This window comes from Balaenoptera ricei, chromosome 18 (assembly GCF_028023285.1).
Source record: "Balaenoptera ricei isolate mBalRic1 chromosome 18, mBalRic1.hap2, whole genome shotgun sequence".
Taxonomy (NCBI): Eukaryota; Metazoa; Chordata; class Mammalia; order Artiodactyla; family Balaenopteridae; genus Balaenoptera; species Balaenoptera ricei.
In genome coordinates, this window is record NC_082656.1 from 21,656,812 (window position 1) to 21,674,627 (window position 17,816).

At 45.4% G+C, this 17,816-nt stretch overlaps 1 protein-coding gene across 1 annotated transcript in view; it reads left to right on the plus strand.

Annotated features, from left to right (window-relative positions):
• Nucleotides 1-7,403: 7,403 nt before the first annotated feature.
• The window catches only part of ERICH6B (glutamate rich 6B), a 52,207-nt gene continuing 41,794 nt past the window's right edge, over nucleotides 7,404-17,816 (plus strand). The window contains exons 1-2 of the mRNA XM_059903425.1: nucleotides 7,404-7,418; nucleotides 12,558-12,931. Of these exons, the coding sequence (XP_059759408.1) occupies nucleotides 12,607-12,931 (325 nt within the window). The 5' untranslated portion in view covers nucleotides 7,404-7,418; nucleotides 12,558-12,606. The remainder of the gene's footprint in view (nucleotides 7,419-12,557; nucleotides 12,932-17,816) is intronic.

Sequence of the window (17,816 nt, forward strand, 5' to 3'; positions counted from 1 at the left end):
ATCTATCTGCTGTCTACCAAATCTCCAGGCTTCTCTTGAACCGTGAGACAGTGGAGCCCTGCCGTCTCATCTTTGCTGATGTGCTTTGGGGCTAAGGGATACTGTTAGGTGGGGCTTCAGCAGCAAATTGCTCACCCTTCCCAGCCCTCAGCCAACGACTGCATCCACTGGTCCTCCACCCAGCACCTGCTGGTCTCCTCCTGGATCTTAGGGCTTTACCTGGCCTCTTCACTTTGGGCTCACGTAGCTCACAATCTCTTGGTCTAGAAATATTTGCCTATGCTCTTCCTGTCCCGCCCATAATAGGAGGTGCTAGTTTAATAACACAGTTTATGCGCTTTTCATATTTAATCCCTCCAAACTCCAAATGTGGGGCCAGGCACCTGTGCCATTTTAGACTGATGTCTTAGCCTTTTAGAAGAAAGGGGGGTTTAGGCAGCACGCCCCAAGTCCTGAGCCTGCCTCTCAGCTCCAAATTATTGAAGACCAGTCCTGCTTCCACCAGTGGCTGTGATCAACTTCAGCTTTATGTCGGTTCTCAGCTATGAGCCGTGCTTTTGGAGCTCAGCTGTATGTGTGTGGTTTGCACCCACTCATGGCCACGCACTCAGTGCCCTGGGGGCTACCCCTGACCATGTTCATGGTCACGCTCTGTAAGGAAATAAACACGATCAGCACTCCTCACCCAGATCATGATTTTCTGAACTCCCGGCAACAGGTGGAGCCCAGCAGCCCTAATCAAATCAGTGTGTGCCAGAGGCTTTCTACCGCCTTGCAGGGATTCTAGGAAGCCCGAGGAGAGGTGCAGGGCCAGTTCCCAGGCGGCGGGTAGCACGGGCCCAGAACCCACTCATTCCCAGGACTCTGTCGCCTCTTGGCTACAGAGGTTTCTTCCCTTAGGAGGGGCTCATTGCCTCGAGGTATCCCTCTTTGAACAAGGACGCGGGGCCAACATGGGATGACGGGTCTACCAAGGTCACCTATTCTCTGTCCTACAAAATTCCTAACACCTGGGAACCTGCACGCTCCCAGCACCATCTGGGGTCTGCAACATGGGCAGATGAGCCCTTCTGCCTGGACTCCTGAGGATTACAGTCTTCACATGGAGGTCGGCCTCTAAACGACAGGAGAATTCCTCTTGGAAGAACCCCACGAGTGGTTGTAACAAAAATTCCCTTTGCTCTTGGTCTTATGAGCCTTCCCAGTGAGTAACTGGGCATTTTCAGATCACAAGTGACCTCCTTCCTCTCTCATTTTGTCCCCGCCTGGTCTCTCATTGAAATCCAAAATGCCCCCTGAGAACTCTGCTCAATATTATGTAACAACCTTAATGGGAAAAGAATTTGCAAAAGAATAGATACATGTATATGTATAACTGAATCACTTTGCTGTACACCTGAAACTATCACAACATTGTTAATCAACTACATACTCCGATATAAAATAAAAAGTTAAGGGGCTTACCTGGTGGTGCAGTGGTTAAGAATCCGCCTGCCAATGCAGGGGACATGGGTTCGAGCCCCAGTCCAGGAAGATCCCACATGCCATGGAGCAACTAAAGACCATGCGCCACAGCTACTGAGCCTACGCTCTAGAACCCACGAGCCACAACTACTGAGCCCACATGCTGCAACTACTGAAGCCCACATGCCTAGAGCCCACGCTCCACAACAAGAAGCCACTGCAATGAGAAGCCCACGCACCACAATGAAGAGTAGCCCCAGCTCGCCACAACTAGAGAAAGCCCGTGAGCAGCAACAAAGACCCAACACGGCCAAAAATAAAATAAATAAATAAAAAGGTAAAAATAAATAAATAAAATGCCCCGATTCTCTAGTCTGCCATGTGAAAACTTAGCCCCGCTAGCCAAGGCAGCTGAACTTGATTCTTTAGGGAGGCCCGCGGGGGTGGGGGGGAGGAGCCCCACTGGACAGGCAGGTAGCAGAGAGGAGCAAAGGCTGTAACACCAGGCAGTAATAGCCCAGCCCCCTCTGTAAGTAGGCGCCCCTCACCTCCATCCTCTTTCCATTCCTTTCCATTTCAATTCTCTTTCCAGCTCCTCCTGGTGGCTAAAGCCTCCCCCCCTTCCCCGAGCCCTGGGACATCCTCTGGCTAGCTTTGAATTACATGGGGACAGTCCCTGTCCCTGATGGGTCCCACACCCCAGAGGCCAGAGGTGGTGCTGGCATCTTCCTAGCTCCCTACTTTCCCCCCTTACCGATGATTACTCTTCTGACTCCTGCTAAAATTCCCTCCCCCTCTTTCATTCATGACATAAGCACACTATACTGTACCGTAATTTATTTTTCTGTCTGCCTGCTTAAGCAAGCAGCTTTCTTGAGGTCTATAGGTGTGCCTTCTGCAAAGTTGCAGCCCCCGTGCCCGACAATGTCTGGCACATAGAAAGTCCTCAACAAATGTCTGCAGAAAGAAAGAGGAAAAGAAGAAAGGGAAAAGGATAGGAGGGAGCCTTGGAAGCTTATCCTTTTCAGCAGCAAATTTTATAAGGTCTGGTTAATGCACGGAATGACAGAATCAGATTCACAAATATTTGAGCAGCCTGGAAGGGGGAGGCAAAGGCAGCAAGCTGAAATGTAATACTGACCCATATACATTCCTGCATCGGGTTCCAAAACTAAACCTAAGTTTAGCACTAAAAAAAAAAAAAAAAAAATGTGAAGAACATAAAAGCTACCTTCAAATATTTGCAGCCGCTGTGGAGCAAATCTGTTGTGTGTAGCTCCAGACAGCAGACCTGGGGGAGCTGGTTAAAAGCCCGAAGGAGGAAGATTTAGCAGCAGAAGTCTGTGTAATTTGTTACGTGCTAAATACAGTGCCTGGCATGTAGAAATGGTGGCTGAATAATTCCACACTTATTGTGGTGATCTTTCTTATCATTATTATTACCAGCATCATCGTCATTATTTATTATTTATAAGAGCTGTCCAACAGTCTGCCTCAAGAAGCACTGATCTCTCTTCCATGGAAATCCAAGGTTATCACGGGGTAGCCACCTGTCCGGGGAGCTTGTCGACCTGATTCCTAACCCCTGGCCTCGCCTTCTCCGTAATCCTGTGATTCGAAGAACAGTATGTCCTGGGTAGATACAATTCCTGGCTGAGCAAACTGTCTTTTATACAAAGAAGCTTTTGCAGTGCCTGCATTTGTTGCAGTGTGCCTCCTTCCAGCAAGCCCTCGAAGCAGCTCTTTGATGTTGAAAAATAAAATTGCTTTGTGTGAAAGCTCCTTTAATCTTATATAGATACAAATGGCTTGTATCTTTGGGGATATGCCAAATCACTCGTAGTGTTTCAGAATTAATCTTATTAAAGAAAGCTCTGTTTAATCCCCATTGCTGTTTGCCGGAGATGCTGAATAATTCCACACCTATTGCTGCTTTGCCACGCCCCCTTCCAGGATTTAGTGTTGCATCTGCGAGTTTAGGCTGGACAATGGCATTCCCACTTTGAGTTTAGTGCTATAGTTGTAGAAATGTTCCTTTATACAAATTTATCTCAATTTCTTAATGAAAGAAAAGGAAGGGGTCAGAGGACTTGCCTGTTGTGAAGAATAACAAATGGAATAATGAGATGCCTCATTGACCAACTCAATATAATTACATATGATAAACCAGTGCTGCTAATATTGCTAAGAAAAATGGAGTTCATATAAGGTTACTATCTGTTGCCTCTTCCCAAAGAATACAGGACACCGGTGATTAGACTACCTAGTTTGTACAATGTATATTTCCATATAAATGTATATTTTATATACCTATATATCAGTATGTATATATATATATGTATATATATACACACATACACACACACACATATGTATCAGTCAAATGAAATTACAACTTTCTCCCTCCCAACAGACTTCTGGATCTTCTCCATTAGGAGCCATCAGTGAGTGATCCAAACATGTAACCACATGAAATAATTATGCATTTATTAATTTCAACACATATTTATGACCTCCTACTATGTGCCAGGCATTATTCTAGGTGGCAGGAATACAATGGCAAACAAGAGAGCAAAGTTCCTATTCTCAGATATACAGCTCAATGAATGTGATACAAATGTTATGAAGAAAATAAAATAACATAATGAAATATATTGTTCCTGGGGGGTGAGGGGCTATTTTAGATCAATTAGGGCCTCACAGAGGAGGTGACATTTGAACTAACACTTGAGGAAGAGGAGCCAGGCATCTGAAGATCCAGATGAAGAACTTTGCAGACAACGGGAAGGACTAACGGAAGAGCCCTGAGGCGGGAACAGCCTGTAGTTTGGCACTCAAGGGGAGGAGTGGGATTCCAGGAGGGCCAGAAAGGAAACAGGAGCCAACATGGCAGGCCTTGGAGGCCTTTCAAAGTGAAGTGGAAACGACTGGAGGGTTTCATGCAAGGTCATTAAGACACGATCTAATTTATGTGTTAAAAAAGATCACCTCTGAAGAATGATTAGAAAGCAAGAGCCAAAGCAGGGAGGCTATTGTAGAAGATGGTAGATTAGACAAGAGTGATCACAGTGGTGATAGAAAGAAGAATGGATTCAGGACAATTTTTGGAAGATGGCGTGGAGAGGACTTACTGATTAGCAGGCCTGGGAGGATGAAAGAGAGAGGAATCAAGGATGGCTCCAAGTTTCTACGTCTGAGCAACTTCATGAATTATACTAGAGAGTCCCAAACTTTCTAGAGTTCACGGCACTCTCAGTATGTCAGTGAATTTTTCATGGTGCCCCCTAAGCGAAAAGAAATCCGCAATGGTTTTCATTTATTAGTTATATCCAAATAACTTAATAAACACTTGTGTTGCATCCTTATGTCATATATTTATGTCACAACTTAATACATAAAAATTGAAAGAAAAAAAATAATGCTTTTACTTCATTCTTAAATAGCCACAATTAGTTACTAATGGAATGTGTGTGTCCATTGGGCATTGCACAACTTCAGTCTTCGAATCAGATTGCACACAGCCACCTTTGTTTCCTGTTCCACACTGATTTCTGCATGGGACTTGCTTTTTATCTCAACAATTGCCAAAAATCCAACTTTGCAAAATATGCCATCTGTTGAAAGGAATGCAGTGTAATCTAAATTAGTAGTTCATACAATATCCAACAGATGTTGAGTATGGCTGTTTTCCTCAAAAATTTTAAGTCCGCTGCGGCATCCCTGTGGGTTCTCTGCAGTACCCGGAGAGCCACAGTGCTCAGATTGGTCAGACCATTTAGTGACAGGACAGGGGTGGGGAATGGCAGGAGAGGTATATAAGCAAGGGCTGCTTGGGTTGGATTGCCATGGTGGATGTTCAGGGAGACCTATTGACCGAGGAAGGTTAAGGAAGAAACATGTACTACAAAAACAAATTCCATTTAATCTTAGCCTAGAAAAAATATCCATTATCCAGTATTCTCAGGAAATGAGTTCTCTGGCTAATTTCCTGGGTCACTAAGAGCTAACCAGGAAACTTTTTTTTTTCAGCTGTTACTGTTGAAGAATCTCTTGGCTTGGACTCCGTTCAGTCCCTGACATTGTAAGTATTGCCCATGAGCGTAACTGGGCGTAACTGCTGCTGCACCTTCCAGGTCTTGAAGGCTGCAGTCATGACTGCAAATAATCCTTACTGCCCTCCCTGTGAGCCACACTGCGATCCCAGAAACAGCAATGGCAAAATGGATCTCCATGAAATGAACTTTATTTTAAATGCATTGCTGCCCATCAAGAGCATAACATTAGATAAATACTAGATGTGACCACCAAAAGGGCATCCAGAGAAACACAGACATAGGATTACAATCCCTGATGCACAAAATCTGTAATCCACAAAGTCCTAAAAACTGAAAGTCTTCATGAGAAGTTTGTGGCAAACTCATTTGGACACAAAACCTGACCTGCTAGAACTCAGCTGGAAGCAAAATCCGGCCTAAGCGGATGGAAGCTATTTAAAGTTTCTCTTTATCCCACTTATTGCAAACAGTTACGTGTTTTGCTGCAGAAATACTAATAAGATTCACTACAGGGTGCTGCCAGTCTAAATCAGGAAAAAATCTGAAATCCGCAACACTGGCCCCAGGCGTTTTGAATAAGTGATAAGTTCATCTTTAGAAACATAGTTCAGGAAGGAATCCGGATCTCTTCTAGGTCAATCCATTAATATTAGAAGTGAGAAAAGAAGCCTAGACACATGTGTGGGAGGAGCTGGGAACGTGTTCCAAATCACATATTCAGTTTGGAGCTCAGCCAAGACCGTGCTATTTCTCCTGCCACCTGCTGCCCCGGAAGGCAGCCTGTGCATGTGCTCGTACGTGTTGAGAACACAGGTGCCTCAGCGCACCGTTAGTGTCGACAGGCACACCCAAGATACATGCTTCTACTGAAATGCTCACCTGAGCCATCTGAAAATGAATATGTCATCGATTATAACAGTTACCTGCTTTGTTGCAGACAATATTGAAGGTTTGAAGGAGGTTAATTCCAAGCCATTCTATATGACTCTTGAAAATTAGTGCAGTAAACTTTTAACTAGTGATGTCTTTTCATCTGAATGAATTTCCTTTTAGCAATTAGAAACGCTAAATATTATTTCTTTGTTCTTTTAAATAGTTTCTTTGTTCGCGGAATATTTGAAGGAATCACTAAGAACCTGAGCTGTAAAGGCTGGAAGGATGACATCTCTTGCTCGTCCTTTCTGTTACAGGGTGGTCTAGACTTGGAACTGGAACAGTCCTGGTCTGAATTCCAAATATGGTGCTTAGTAGCCATTGCCTAAGGCCAGTTATCCAATTTCTATGAGCCCTGGTTTTCTTCATTGAAAAAGAGGATAATAATACTTTACCAGACTTTTGTGAATCTTTAAAGTTTAAAAAAATAAAAGTAACATGCTTTGTTCTAGGTACATAGTAAATGCTCAGTAAATGACAGAAGCCCAACTTTCCCCTCCCTCCCTCTCCTCACCCTCCTTCCTTCATCATGGAGAAAGCGTGTTTAACTAGAGTGCAAGGAAGAGGCTAGTGCCCTAAGAGCTCCCCTCCAAACAATGCCAGCCTCTCAGCCCACCCTCTCAGTAGCCGGTGTTGGGAAAGAACACTGTCCTTGAGGACAGCAGACCTGGGTCCAAGTCCTAGCTTGGCCACTTAGTAACTGTCTGACTTTAACCAAGACGTTGGATTTCTCTGAACCTCAGTGCTGCCATCTGTAAACTGAAGTGAACAGTGTTTGCTGCACAAGACGGCTGTGACGCATACATTCAATAGGGCACGTTTAATTGCTTTACAGCTCGAAGTCTTATACAAATCGCTGAAGCCTAGAGAAGACTGAGAGTTGGACCCCAAATCTGGAAACAGGAGAACAATTTCCTGATTTAAATAAAAGGAGAAGAGAAGGCAGATGTGGAAACTTATAACCCAGTGAGTTTGATATTGGTGCCGGGCAGAATTCCAGGACATTTCCTGTGATGGTTTGGGAGTACTTGCGAGAGGTGACAGGCTGCGTGGATTCCTGGAAGGGCAGGTCATATAGGGTGGGACTTCTCCATCCACCCCTTAGAGCTGCGGTCCCGAACCTTTTCGGCACCAGGGACGGCTTTGGTGGAAGACGATTTTTTTGGTGGGGGGGCGGGGAATGGTCCAGGCGGTAATGCGAGCCATGCGGGGAGATGCAGAGCCGCAGATGGAGCTTCGCTGGCTAGCCCGCTGCCCACCTCCTGCTGTGCGGCCCGGTTCCTAACAGGCAGCAAACCGGTGTGGGGTGGGGGAACCCCTGCCTTAGAGAAGGGGGTAAACCTTGAGGGGGGCGTAAGTCTCAGGCAGCCAAACAGGAGGGGCCGCAGAAAAGTGAGGGGGGAGGGGCCTCAGCGAGCAGAGGGGGAGGGGCCTCATGCGTCAAGGGGGCGGGGCTCTGAGAGCCAAGTAGGAGGAGCCTCAGGGATCTGAGAGGGAGGGTCTCACAGAGCAGAGGGGGAGGGGCCTCATGTGTCAAGGGGGCGGGGCTCTGAGAGCCAAGTAGGAGGAGCCTCAGGGAGCTGAGAGGGAGGGTCTCGCAGAGCAGAGGGGAGGGGTCTCAGGGCCACGTCCTCAGGGCTCTCTGGCTTGACATTTATATCTATGATTTGGATGAGGACCCAGTTAATCGGAAATGTCTGGCTGTCCGATCAAAACTTACTGGGAGGAGCTGGAGAAATGTGAAGTCCCAGTTAGCGGGGAAAGGAACGACCTGGCCCTTTGGAGTGGGTGCTCAGAAAGCCTTAACAGAGCCCACAGGGTTGAGTGTTCTCGGACCCGACACACGGTGCCGGGAAGACGGCCGCACGCTCAGCATGTGGGATTGAACCCGTGCCCCCTGCGGTGGAAGTGTGGAGTCTTAACCACTGGACCGCCAGGGAAGTCCCCACGCTAATTTTTCTTTTTAATTATTCAATTTGAATAAAATACATCTGGCAGCCTGCTTTGATTGAGGCAGCCATTTCGTGAAGCTAGTCTAGGGATGAATGAGCTATAATCGGCTGATTATAATCAGCTCTTATAAAGTTGATGTTTCCTGTGTGACCACAGAAATTAACCTGCAATCTCTCAGAAACCAGGGTCAAAATGAGTCAAGATCGGAATCACAAGTCAAAACGGAGACGTTTGCCTCAGACACTGGGTATCAGGTTGCCATTACCGTTTATTTCTGCCTGACAGCTTTTCTTATAAATTTCTAGGAGAATTAAAGGGACAGCGTCTAGAATGTAGTTTCTTTTCTGACCTTTAGAATGAGAATGCAAACTGCCTGGAGCCTTTTTACAAGGCCCGATGAGAAAACAGACAGAAAGACTCTTAACCCTGAGTGACAGCATGCCATTGATAAACGCATTCTGGGCTGTCCAGGGGACCAGATGATTTTGATCTTTTATCTTGAGCAGCTAAAAACTATGGAAGGCAGGGGGTCTCTGAAGTGCAAGCAGACCTTGGACGGAGTGGCTGGTGTCTGGGTGTGTGCCTTCACCGCTCCCAGGGCACGGCTGGACACAGCCCTCTCCTCGGGCTCTCCCCATCCCCGACCTCTTCCTCTGCCTCAAGCATCAGGAGCAAGCGGGGGCTCGACACGGACAGCTATAGTAGGTAGTGTGTTTAGGTTTTAAATCAAAATAAGGTTGGAGAGGTTCCTTTAAAACAGACGAGGCTCCCAAAGACATATATATAAGCCCCAAAGCTTTCCCACGGCTCACGCTTTGCCGGAAAGGCAACGTCCTCCACGCTCATCTCATGCATGATCTACACTTCACCTCCTCCAAAAAGCACTCGAGGTAGCCTATATGAAAGGACTTGTGTAAACCACAGAGCTGTAGAGTGATGGAGACAGAGCAAGTCAACTGCAGGCCGAGCTCCCAGGCTCTACTTCCTAACTGTTCGTGAGCGGCCACAAGAATCCTCCCACTCCGGAGTGACTTCAATCATACCGCCTTCCTGGTCACCACCCAACACAAGATGCTCCATATCGGGCCCCTAGCTCTGTCTTTACTTCTACTGCCTTGTCATCCCTCTGCCAGGTCCGTTTTCCCTGCCCCGGCAGGTCTAGTTACTCCTCACCCTCCCACCCTCTAAACCATCAAGCTGCCCACCAGGTCCTTCCCCTTCTCTTTCCCGGATCTCGCAATCTTTTTTTATTTTTAATTTATTTTTGGCTGCGTTGGGTCTTCATTGCTGCATGTGGGCTTTCTCTAGTTGTGTCGGGCGGGGGCTTCTCACTGCAGTGGCTTCTCTTGTTGTGGAGCACGGGCTCTAGGCACGCAGGCTTCAGTAGTTGCGGTGCATGGGCTCAGTAGTTGTGGCTTGCGGGTTCTAGAACGCAAGCTCAGTAGTTGTGGCGCACGGGCTTAGTTGCTCCGCGGCACGTGGGATCTTCCCGGACCAGGGCTCGAACCCGTGTCCCCTGCACTGACAGGCGGGTTCTTAACCACTGCGCCACCAGGGAAGCCCTCAATTCTTTTCCAGATTTACATTTTGTGAAGCTGCCTGTCAGGAGCTGGGTTCTCTGCAAACAGACTCTAAGATGCAAACTGTTGAGAGGCAACCTGTTGAGACGTAAAATGTGTATTAGGGACAAACCCCTGAGAAAGGAAGGGCGAGGATGCAGGACAGGCCGAGGGAGACGGTGCAGCGGGGCAGGCTTGGTGAGCCCGGCCCGCCTGGAGGAGGCTCGTGGGCGACTACGACCTCTCAGAGGGGTCCCGCCTGGGCTCGGCTGGACTTTTACACCCCCATCTTGCTTTGCCACCAGATGTGGGTGCCCCAAGGAGGGCGTGGCTTCCAGAAGGCGGCTCGCGGCAGATGAGGCAGACCCTGAGGGTGCTGGGGCCCGGGCCCGGGACGCCCCGCCGCTGGGCAGCTAGCCGTTCTCGGAAAAGAGCTCTGGGCAGCGCACCTCTGTGTTCACCACATCGACCCAGGCTAATCCTCCGGGAATCCGGGAATCCAAGGGCCCTAGCAACCCTGCAGGTGCACAAATATGGCCCATTATTAATACCGATCCGTGTTCTTGGACTCTTTAATCAGTAGAAATTGAGACGAGGCCAGACGAGAAATTCAGGCAAGACCTTACTGGGACTCGTGCTGCAGCGTGAGGAGCCAAAACAAGTAAGAGGGGCCCCCGCTCGCCCCCCGAGGCAGGGGTGAGCTCGTCCCTTGAATGGAGTGAGGGTCGGGTGGGAGGGGTGGCTTACATCGTCTGTCCACTCCCTTGGTGGTGGTGGGTGTAGGGATCATGTGTTGTTCCCTCCTTTTATTCCCGGCACCTCAGCAGTGGCAGCTGGGTTTTGACCCTTTTGTAGCTTTACTGTTCATAATTTGCCCCAACTGCACATGCATGCAATTATTTTAGTCCCTTATAGTTTCTTTGTATTCTGTTGCTTGAGGAGACGTTTGTCCAGGTGTAAGCACTGCAGTAAAGGGTCCCAGGTCTCAGCCTGTCTCATTACAAATGTCTTTGACCTCACACCCGTCATCTCAGGCATCAGGTTGCACATATGGTAGAGAGTGATCCTCATGGTCTCATCTGGCTGGTTCCCTAGAACAGAGCTTCCCAATCAGAGATCTGGGAAGAGGCAGGCCAAGAGATTTACCTCTTAAGCCCTCAGAGCAAACAGGAGGACTCTGGGCCAGTTATCTGCAGTTTATCCCATTGTGCAGAATAACTATTATCATTTTTAAAACTTTGGGATGCCCTGCTCTAGAGCCATCTATTCTTGGTCCTTCATTCACTCGCTGATCGTTTACTTTGGGTGTCTTTATGATGCATCAGGCACTGTGCCAACCATGGGAGAGTGAGCGGGGAACAGGCCACATAAGGTCACTGTCATTGAGACACGTAGATATAGTGGAAAAGAAATATTGAACAAGTAAACATGGAAATAGAACCATAAATAGAAACAGGGTAAGTGCTCTAGGAGAGAATAACAGAGTGGGAGAATAGAGAAGGAACAATAAGAGAGGAAGTCAGAGAGACTGGCAGGTGCCAGATCTCCAGGGCCCTGGGAGCCCTGGAGTGGGGTTCACATTTTATTTTCCGTGCCAGAGAAAGCCATCGGGGGATTGTTAAGCAATGCATATCCTGATGTGATTTCTATTTTCCCAAGAACGCTCCTCGTGGAGAACGACTACAGGACAGCAGCAGTGGTGACAGGAAGGCCAGTTAGAGCATGTGGCAATAATCCAGACTAGAGATGGTACAGTTCACTGCGGGCAGTCACAGTAGAGCAGAGAAGAGAGGAAGGATTTGAAACAGATTTGCAAACGAGAAGCAATCCTTCCCGCCCTCGAGACGTTCACACTCTGTTGGAAAGGCAGATGTGCAAACAAACTATGTAATATAGCAAAATCGTTACTTTAACGAAAATATAGAAGGTACAGATGGAGCATAGGGTGGAACGTGGAAGACGCCCCGGGGGGGGATGTAGGTGCTCACAGCTGTGCTAACTCTGGGGAGTAAAAATAGGTGTTTGCTGAGTGAACTAACACTTTGCCGAGTGGGTGGTGCTTCCAGCAGGGGGCGTGGCCAGGAGCACGTGCCTGGCAGACGTCCAACCACAGGGACCTTCACTGACCAAGGCCCCACACGCTGTGTCTGTACCACCCTGCCTGGACCTCTTCCATTGTGCTTGCCACTCTGTGTACAGAAATCTGTTCGAACGTCTGTTTCTCTCCCCACTTTGAAGCTCCTGGAAGACAGTCTATGTCCTGATTACTATAGCGATAAATATTTCTTGATGAGTAAGTAAAAGTCTTCTCTAAGGATTGCACCACTAAACACCGATGGCTCCTTCACTTTCCAGCTCTCCTCGCTGACTTCATATTGTGCAGTCATTTCAAAGGCGCTGCCTTCAGATGTGGTCTCTCCAACCAGCTCCTGGAGGGTAAAACCTCTGCCTTCTCTTTTTGTCCCTTTTCACAGGCCACCGTGTACTGATATGCATACTCAAAGGGCCATCCCGAGACCACGAATGCAATGAGTGAACAACATGCAGTAGGCAATTTCTACTAATGGGGTCTTATTCCTTTCTCGGTTACCAGGGTGATGAAGTGGTGACGCTGCCAGCTGCAGAAAGCTCTCCTCTGCTGAATGCCTCCCAGCATGTCTGCTAGAAAGCTTCAGCCATCGGGGACATCGCCTCCTCACCCTTCCGCAACTTTCCACCACTCCACGCAGACCTTATCTTCAGAGGAAGAAGGTACTGAGGGAGATGAGGAGAGTTCAATGGAAGAATTTTTATTTCCTCAAGAGGAAGAGAGCCCAGAGGAAGACCAGTACCTGGAGGAGGAGGAAAATTATCTGAAAGGAAAGGAGTATCTGTATGAAAAGGAGTATCTGAAGGAGGAAAAGTATCTACAGAAGAAAGAGCTGCTGGAAGGAAAAATGTTTCTGTATGAAAAGTTTCTGGAAGAGGGTGAGTATCTGGGGAGAACGTCCCCATAGATGGTAGTTCTAGTTCATCACATGTCTGGGAAAAAAGAACCGGCTTGAGATACAGCCAAACTGCAAATGATCGACCCTACGCACCGCGCTGGCAGACTCATGAATCATTTCTGACCAAGTTCTACTCACAACTTCAAGAGCTGTGCCCCTTGGTTACATAGATGTGTCTGCTTTGTTAAAATTCAACAAATTGTACACTTACCACTTAAAGTCCTTTTGTCCTTTTCTATATGAATACTGTACTTCCTAAAAAGGTTTTTTGACTTGCAAAATTAAAAGTAAAAATGAGTAAAAAAAAAAAAAAAAAAAGAGCTGTGCCCCCAAGCACTTAGCTTACGGAGCAGACAGGGAGACCTGATGAACGGGAAGCACCTGTTCATAAAAAACAAAATAAGACAAACAGAAAACACCCCCTAACTTGTATCTTTTCTTTTTCCTTGTTGCACAAGTAATACATGTGCATGGTGGATGTGTGAGAAACTGTATATTCGTAAAAAGAAGAAAGCAAAAATCACTCCCATCCAGAGATGATAATCGCTTTTACACTTTGGTTATGTCCTCCCCAGACACTATATAGTGCTTGCAACCTGCCCTTTCAGGTATATTTATTTCTATATTTCTGTATTATAATTACATATAAATATTACATACTTATAGGAATATCATTTCATGCTTTCAATTTTCTACAAATCATTTTAATGGCTGCATCACATTGTATTATATTTTCAAACCATAATATTTTAATTGATTTCCTATTATTGATCATTTATTGCTTCTGATTTTTTTTGTTACTTTTTAAAACAGCACTTTGATAAACACCCTTAGAGCTAAATTTTATTAATGAGCTCTAATTATTTCCTAGAATACATTTCCACAATCTGTTACTAAGTCAGCAGAGACTAGTATGCTTCCCAGGGTGCCCGTTCAGCCCCTGGAAGGCATCATCTTACCCTGCTGGAGGGTATTTAACTTTGGAGTGATTTCTCTCATCCTAGAGCTGACATTTTTCCAATACTGTTTCTGCAATTGGCGACTTTTCCTTAAGTTGGGTTTTATGATTTGGCAGTGGTCTCCTTACGCTGTTGCTGCAAGTGGCTAATATGCATTTATTCACAGGCCCACACAGTGTCTTCCCTCGATGTTATGACTGAATGGACATATCCAACCAGGAACGGAAAGTTAAAAATCCAGGTCATCTGCATCATCTTAATGTTGACCTAGAAACAGAACTAAACTATTTTTTCTGGATCCCGTTCTGTTACCAACCGCAAGCATCTCAGGGAGCTTGAATTTTTAAATCCCAGTCTGATGGCACACTACCTACATCCTAAAAGCTGGTTGGGTTTGGCAGCTACACAGGTGTTTTACCTTTACCTCCTCTCCACCAAATCAGATGTATCATCCTACGTTCCTACTGCCCTCACAAAAGTTAGTACGTTGGAGAGCTCATTCCTCTGTTGCTGGGAAATTCTCTTTTCTGTGTGCCTCTACCACGAGCTCCCTCTCAGGTTCCTAATAACCCTGCTGTTCAAGTACCAAGTGTAATTCTAATACTGAAAAACAGCATTCAAGCCATTTCTTTTGCACAGTATGAATCAAGCATCCTTAACAGGTCCCTGCTATGTGTCGGACCTTTGTAAATATACTACCCACTAGAATAGGACAAATACAGTGCTGTCAAGTGAATGGAACTGTGTATAAAACAAAAGCTTTGAAAATAAATGCCCTGCTAGCAAAAATTGGAGAGGCACTGAAAAACCTGTAGGGGAATACTAAAACGCCTTTGAAGGCACATGGAAGCATGTCTTAGTCTACGAAAACCCAGGGTACCAAACCAGACTGCACAAAACAGATTAAGTTAAGAAGGGGTTTACAAGAGGATCTTAAATCTTCAAAAGAATTTACATCACGATTTCTTTATGTATAATTTCTCCCCAATACCTTTATGATGTAACTTTGTTTATCTCTTGTTTTGAACCTCAGAGCCTGACAAGAGTGCTTTCCTGACTCAGATCCTCAGTAAATGCAAACTGAATCAAATTCAATTTCATTCATTTCACAAAGCCAGGCATATATATAGACACACACATGCACACACACACACCTTTCTTCTTGTTTTTTGTTTTTGTTTTCTGTTGTTTTTTTTTTTTTAATTTTTATTGGAGTATAGTTGATTTACAACGTTGTGTTAGTTTCAGGTGTACCACAAAGTGAATCAGTTATACATGCACATACGTCCACTCTTTTTTAGATTCTTTTCCCATATAGGCCATTACAGAGTACTGAGTAGAGTTCCCTGTGCTATACAGTAGGTCCTTATTAGTTATCTATTTTATATATAGTAGTGTGCATATGTCATTCCCAATTACCCATACTTATTTTTAAAAACAGCATTATGAGTTAATTGGCGCCTATAAAATGAGCCCAAGAAATGACAAATGGGCCTCCATCTCGCATGCTGATGGATTAATTATCAGAGGTTAGTGGTGAAGCACTGTAATGAGAAGGGTTCTGAGACCTCGTTTGGGCTCAGCAGGAAAGTGTGCCACGATACACCAGTGATGTCTGTCACAGGATCAGGAGAGGAGAAAGGAGCATGCACACTACTTACTTGTCTATTTGGTGGCAGATATGAACCTGTCACAAAGAACACTTTTTTCTTCCTCTCTCAAGACCTTGACTGCATAGGTTTGCACACCAGCTCTCTCCCACTTATTAGCTGCATGAGCTTGGGCAAGTCACTTAACCTCTCTGTGTCTTAGTTTTCTTAGCTGTAAATTAGGAATAACAGTAGGCCTACCTTATAGGATGTTTGTGAGGATGAAAGGGGTTAAATTATGTAAAGCATTTTGAGCTATGCCAGGCATATAGCATTTTAAGACTATGTAAGTGTTAGCTATTATTGTTGTTATTATTATTATTATATTATATTTTATTATTTCCTTACCATTGACTTGTGAAGGGTAAATTACATCCCCTGGCCACATTTTCCTCTTCTGTGAAATGGACAGAACAAAAACACAAGAGAAGATGCAATGAACTAGGGTGTGGGAGGAATCTACGGCCCCCACCCAGCTACTCTGCAGGAAGGTCAGAGTCTCCCATTGCCCTGGACCAATCAGGGTATGTCAGACTAACAACCTCACCCCCTCTCTTCTTTAAAAGAAGAGATGATCTTCTCCATGGTTTGTGAGAAAACCCAATAAAATTAGATGAGCAACTTGAATGTAAATGCAGCATCAATTGTCACTGAATAATCAATAGCCACATGTGACTGATCTCCCCGGATTTGAACTGGGAGGTTCCAAATCATTTCTGTGAAACATGGGTGTAAACCCTGTGGTGTCAGAGTCAGAAGATCCAGCACAAGGGTGGGCCTTTGACCTTGGGCATGTCAATTACCTGCTCCAAGTTTCCCTTTCCCCACGTGAAAAAATTCCTTGTGATTGTGGCAATTAAATGAAAGAACATTCTGAAAATGCTTTAAAAGCTCTCCCACCCCATACAACTGTCAGGTGTAAAAATGCTTCTCTGATCTCACAAGGTGCAGGAAGGCTCTAGAAGGAAGAAGTACGATCTACATTTCTGTCATGCTGTCGTAGAACAGGAAACCACCCCACAATGAGGCCCCTTTTGTTTATTTAGAACCCAAGACCTTCCTAAAGATGAATTCTGCTCTGTGGCAAATCATGCCGTAGAGGTGTCACAGTATATTCATTTTGATTCGTAATGTTTTTACCTAAGGGTATTTTGATACATATAATCCGCTGGATTTGATTTTCTTTCCCCTTGCTAGCTCCTCTTTGGCGGCTCTGAATGCTCTTTGGCCTAAATGCTATAATTTGGTCGCCATTTCCAGTTGAGAGGTGGTGCCCCGACAACCATTTCCAAATGGAGAACCTAGCAATTCTGTGTACTTAATAAGAAAGGTTTGAGATACACTGATAAGGCGGAGATGGGAGAGCCAGACAACCTGTCAAGCAGGAAAGTTCACAGATACTGGCAGAGCTTCCGCATCAGGGTGCCATAAGTCGGCCACTATTGGGGGGAGAGGCTGAGCCCCGAGACCAGTCGCCCCAGCCTCCACTCTGCTCCTGTACAAACGGTATCATTTTCTGTGTGTGTCTTGCCCTGAAGGTCGGGAGCACAGTCCAGTGGCATAGGGTGTATAGTGTATATTTCGCAATCTGTTTCCTTCAATTTTCCAGCCACTCTTTACCCCCTGCCCCCTTCACAAATGAGGATCCTGGAGTTTGAGAGAGGTTATGTGACTTCTCCAAGGTCATGGAAAATAATCAGAGGAGCCAAGACAGGCTCCCAAGCCTTCTCTTCTTTCTCTTCTAGTCACTTCTCTTTCTTTTCTCCTTTCTTCCCTCCTTTCATCCTTTGTTTCTGCTTTTTAATAAATTACATGCATATTTTAATTTGAGAAGAGTAACATAAAAAGAAGCAAAATCTACTTTTGTTCATTTTTTTAGTGGAAAATTTGAAAAGTAGAAAAATAACACCCAACCTACCAACATCCAAATATAAGTAAAGCTGATTCACATTTTATCATTTTTATTCTGTTCCTCCTGCCCTCGTTTTTTGCATGTTTGGCGGTTGTGGTCCTTGTTTTGTCCTGTTTTTACCACTTTAAATATGCTGTGTATAAAATAAGTTTGTATTTTACTTTTGTAACTTAGTATTGTGACTTCCATATTTGCCCATATTGCTTAATTTTTGTAGACATCATTTTAATAGCCAAGTAATAGTCCTCGATAATAGTCTATCTCATGGGTAAACTATGGATAAGTGTTGAACATTCAAGTTTCAAGTTCAAATTTTCTGATTGTCATTTCTTTACTACTTCCACT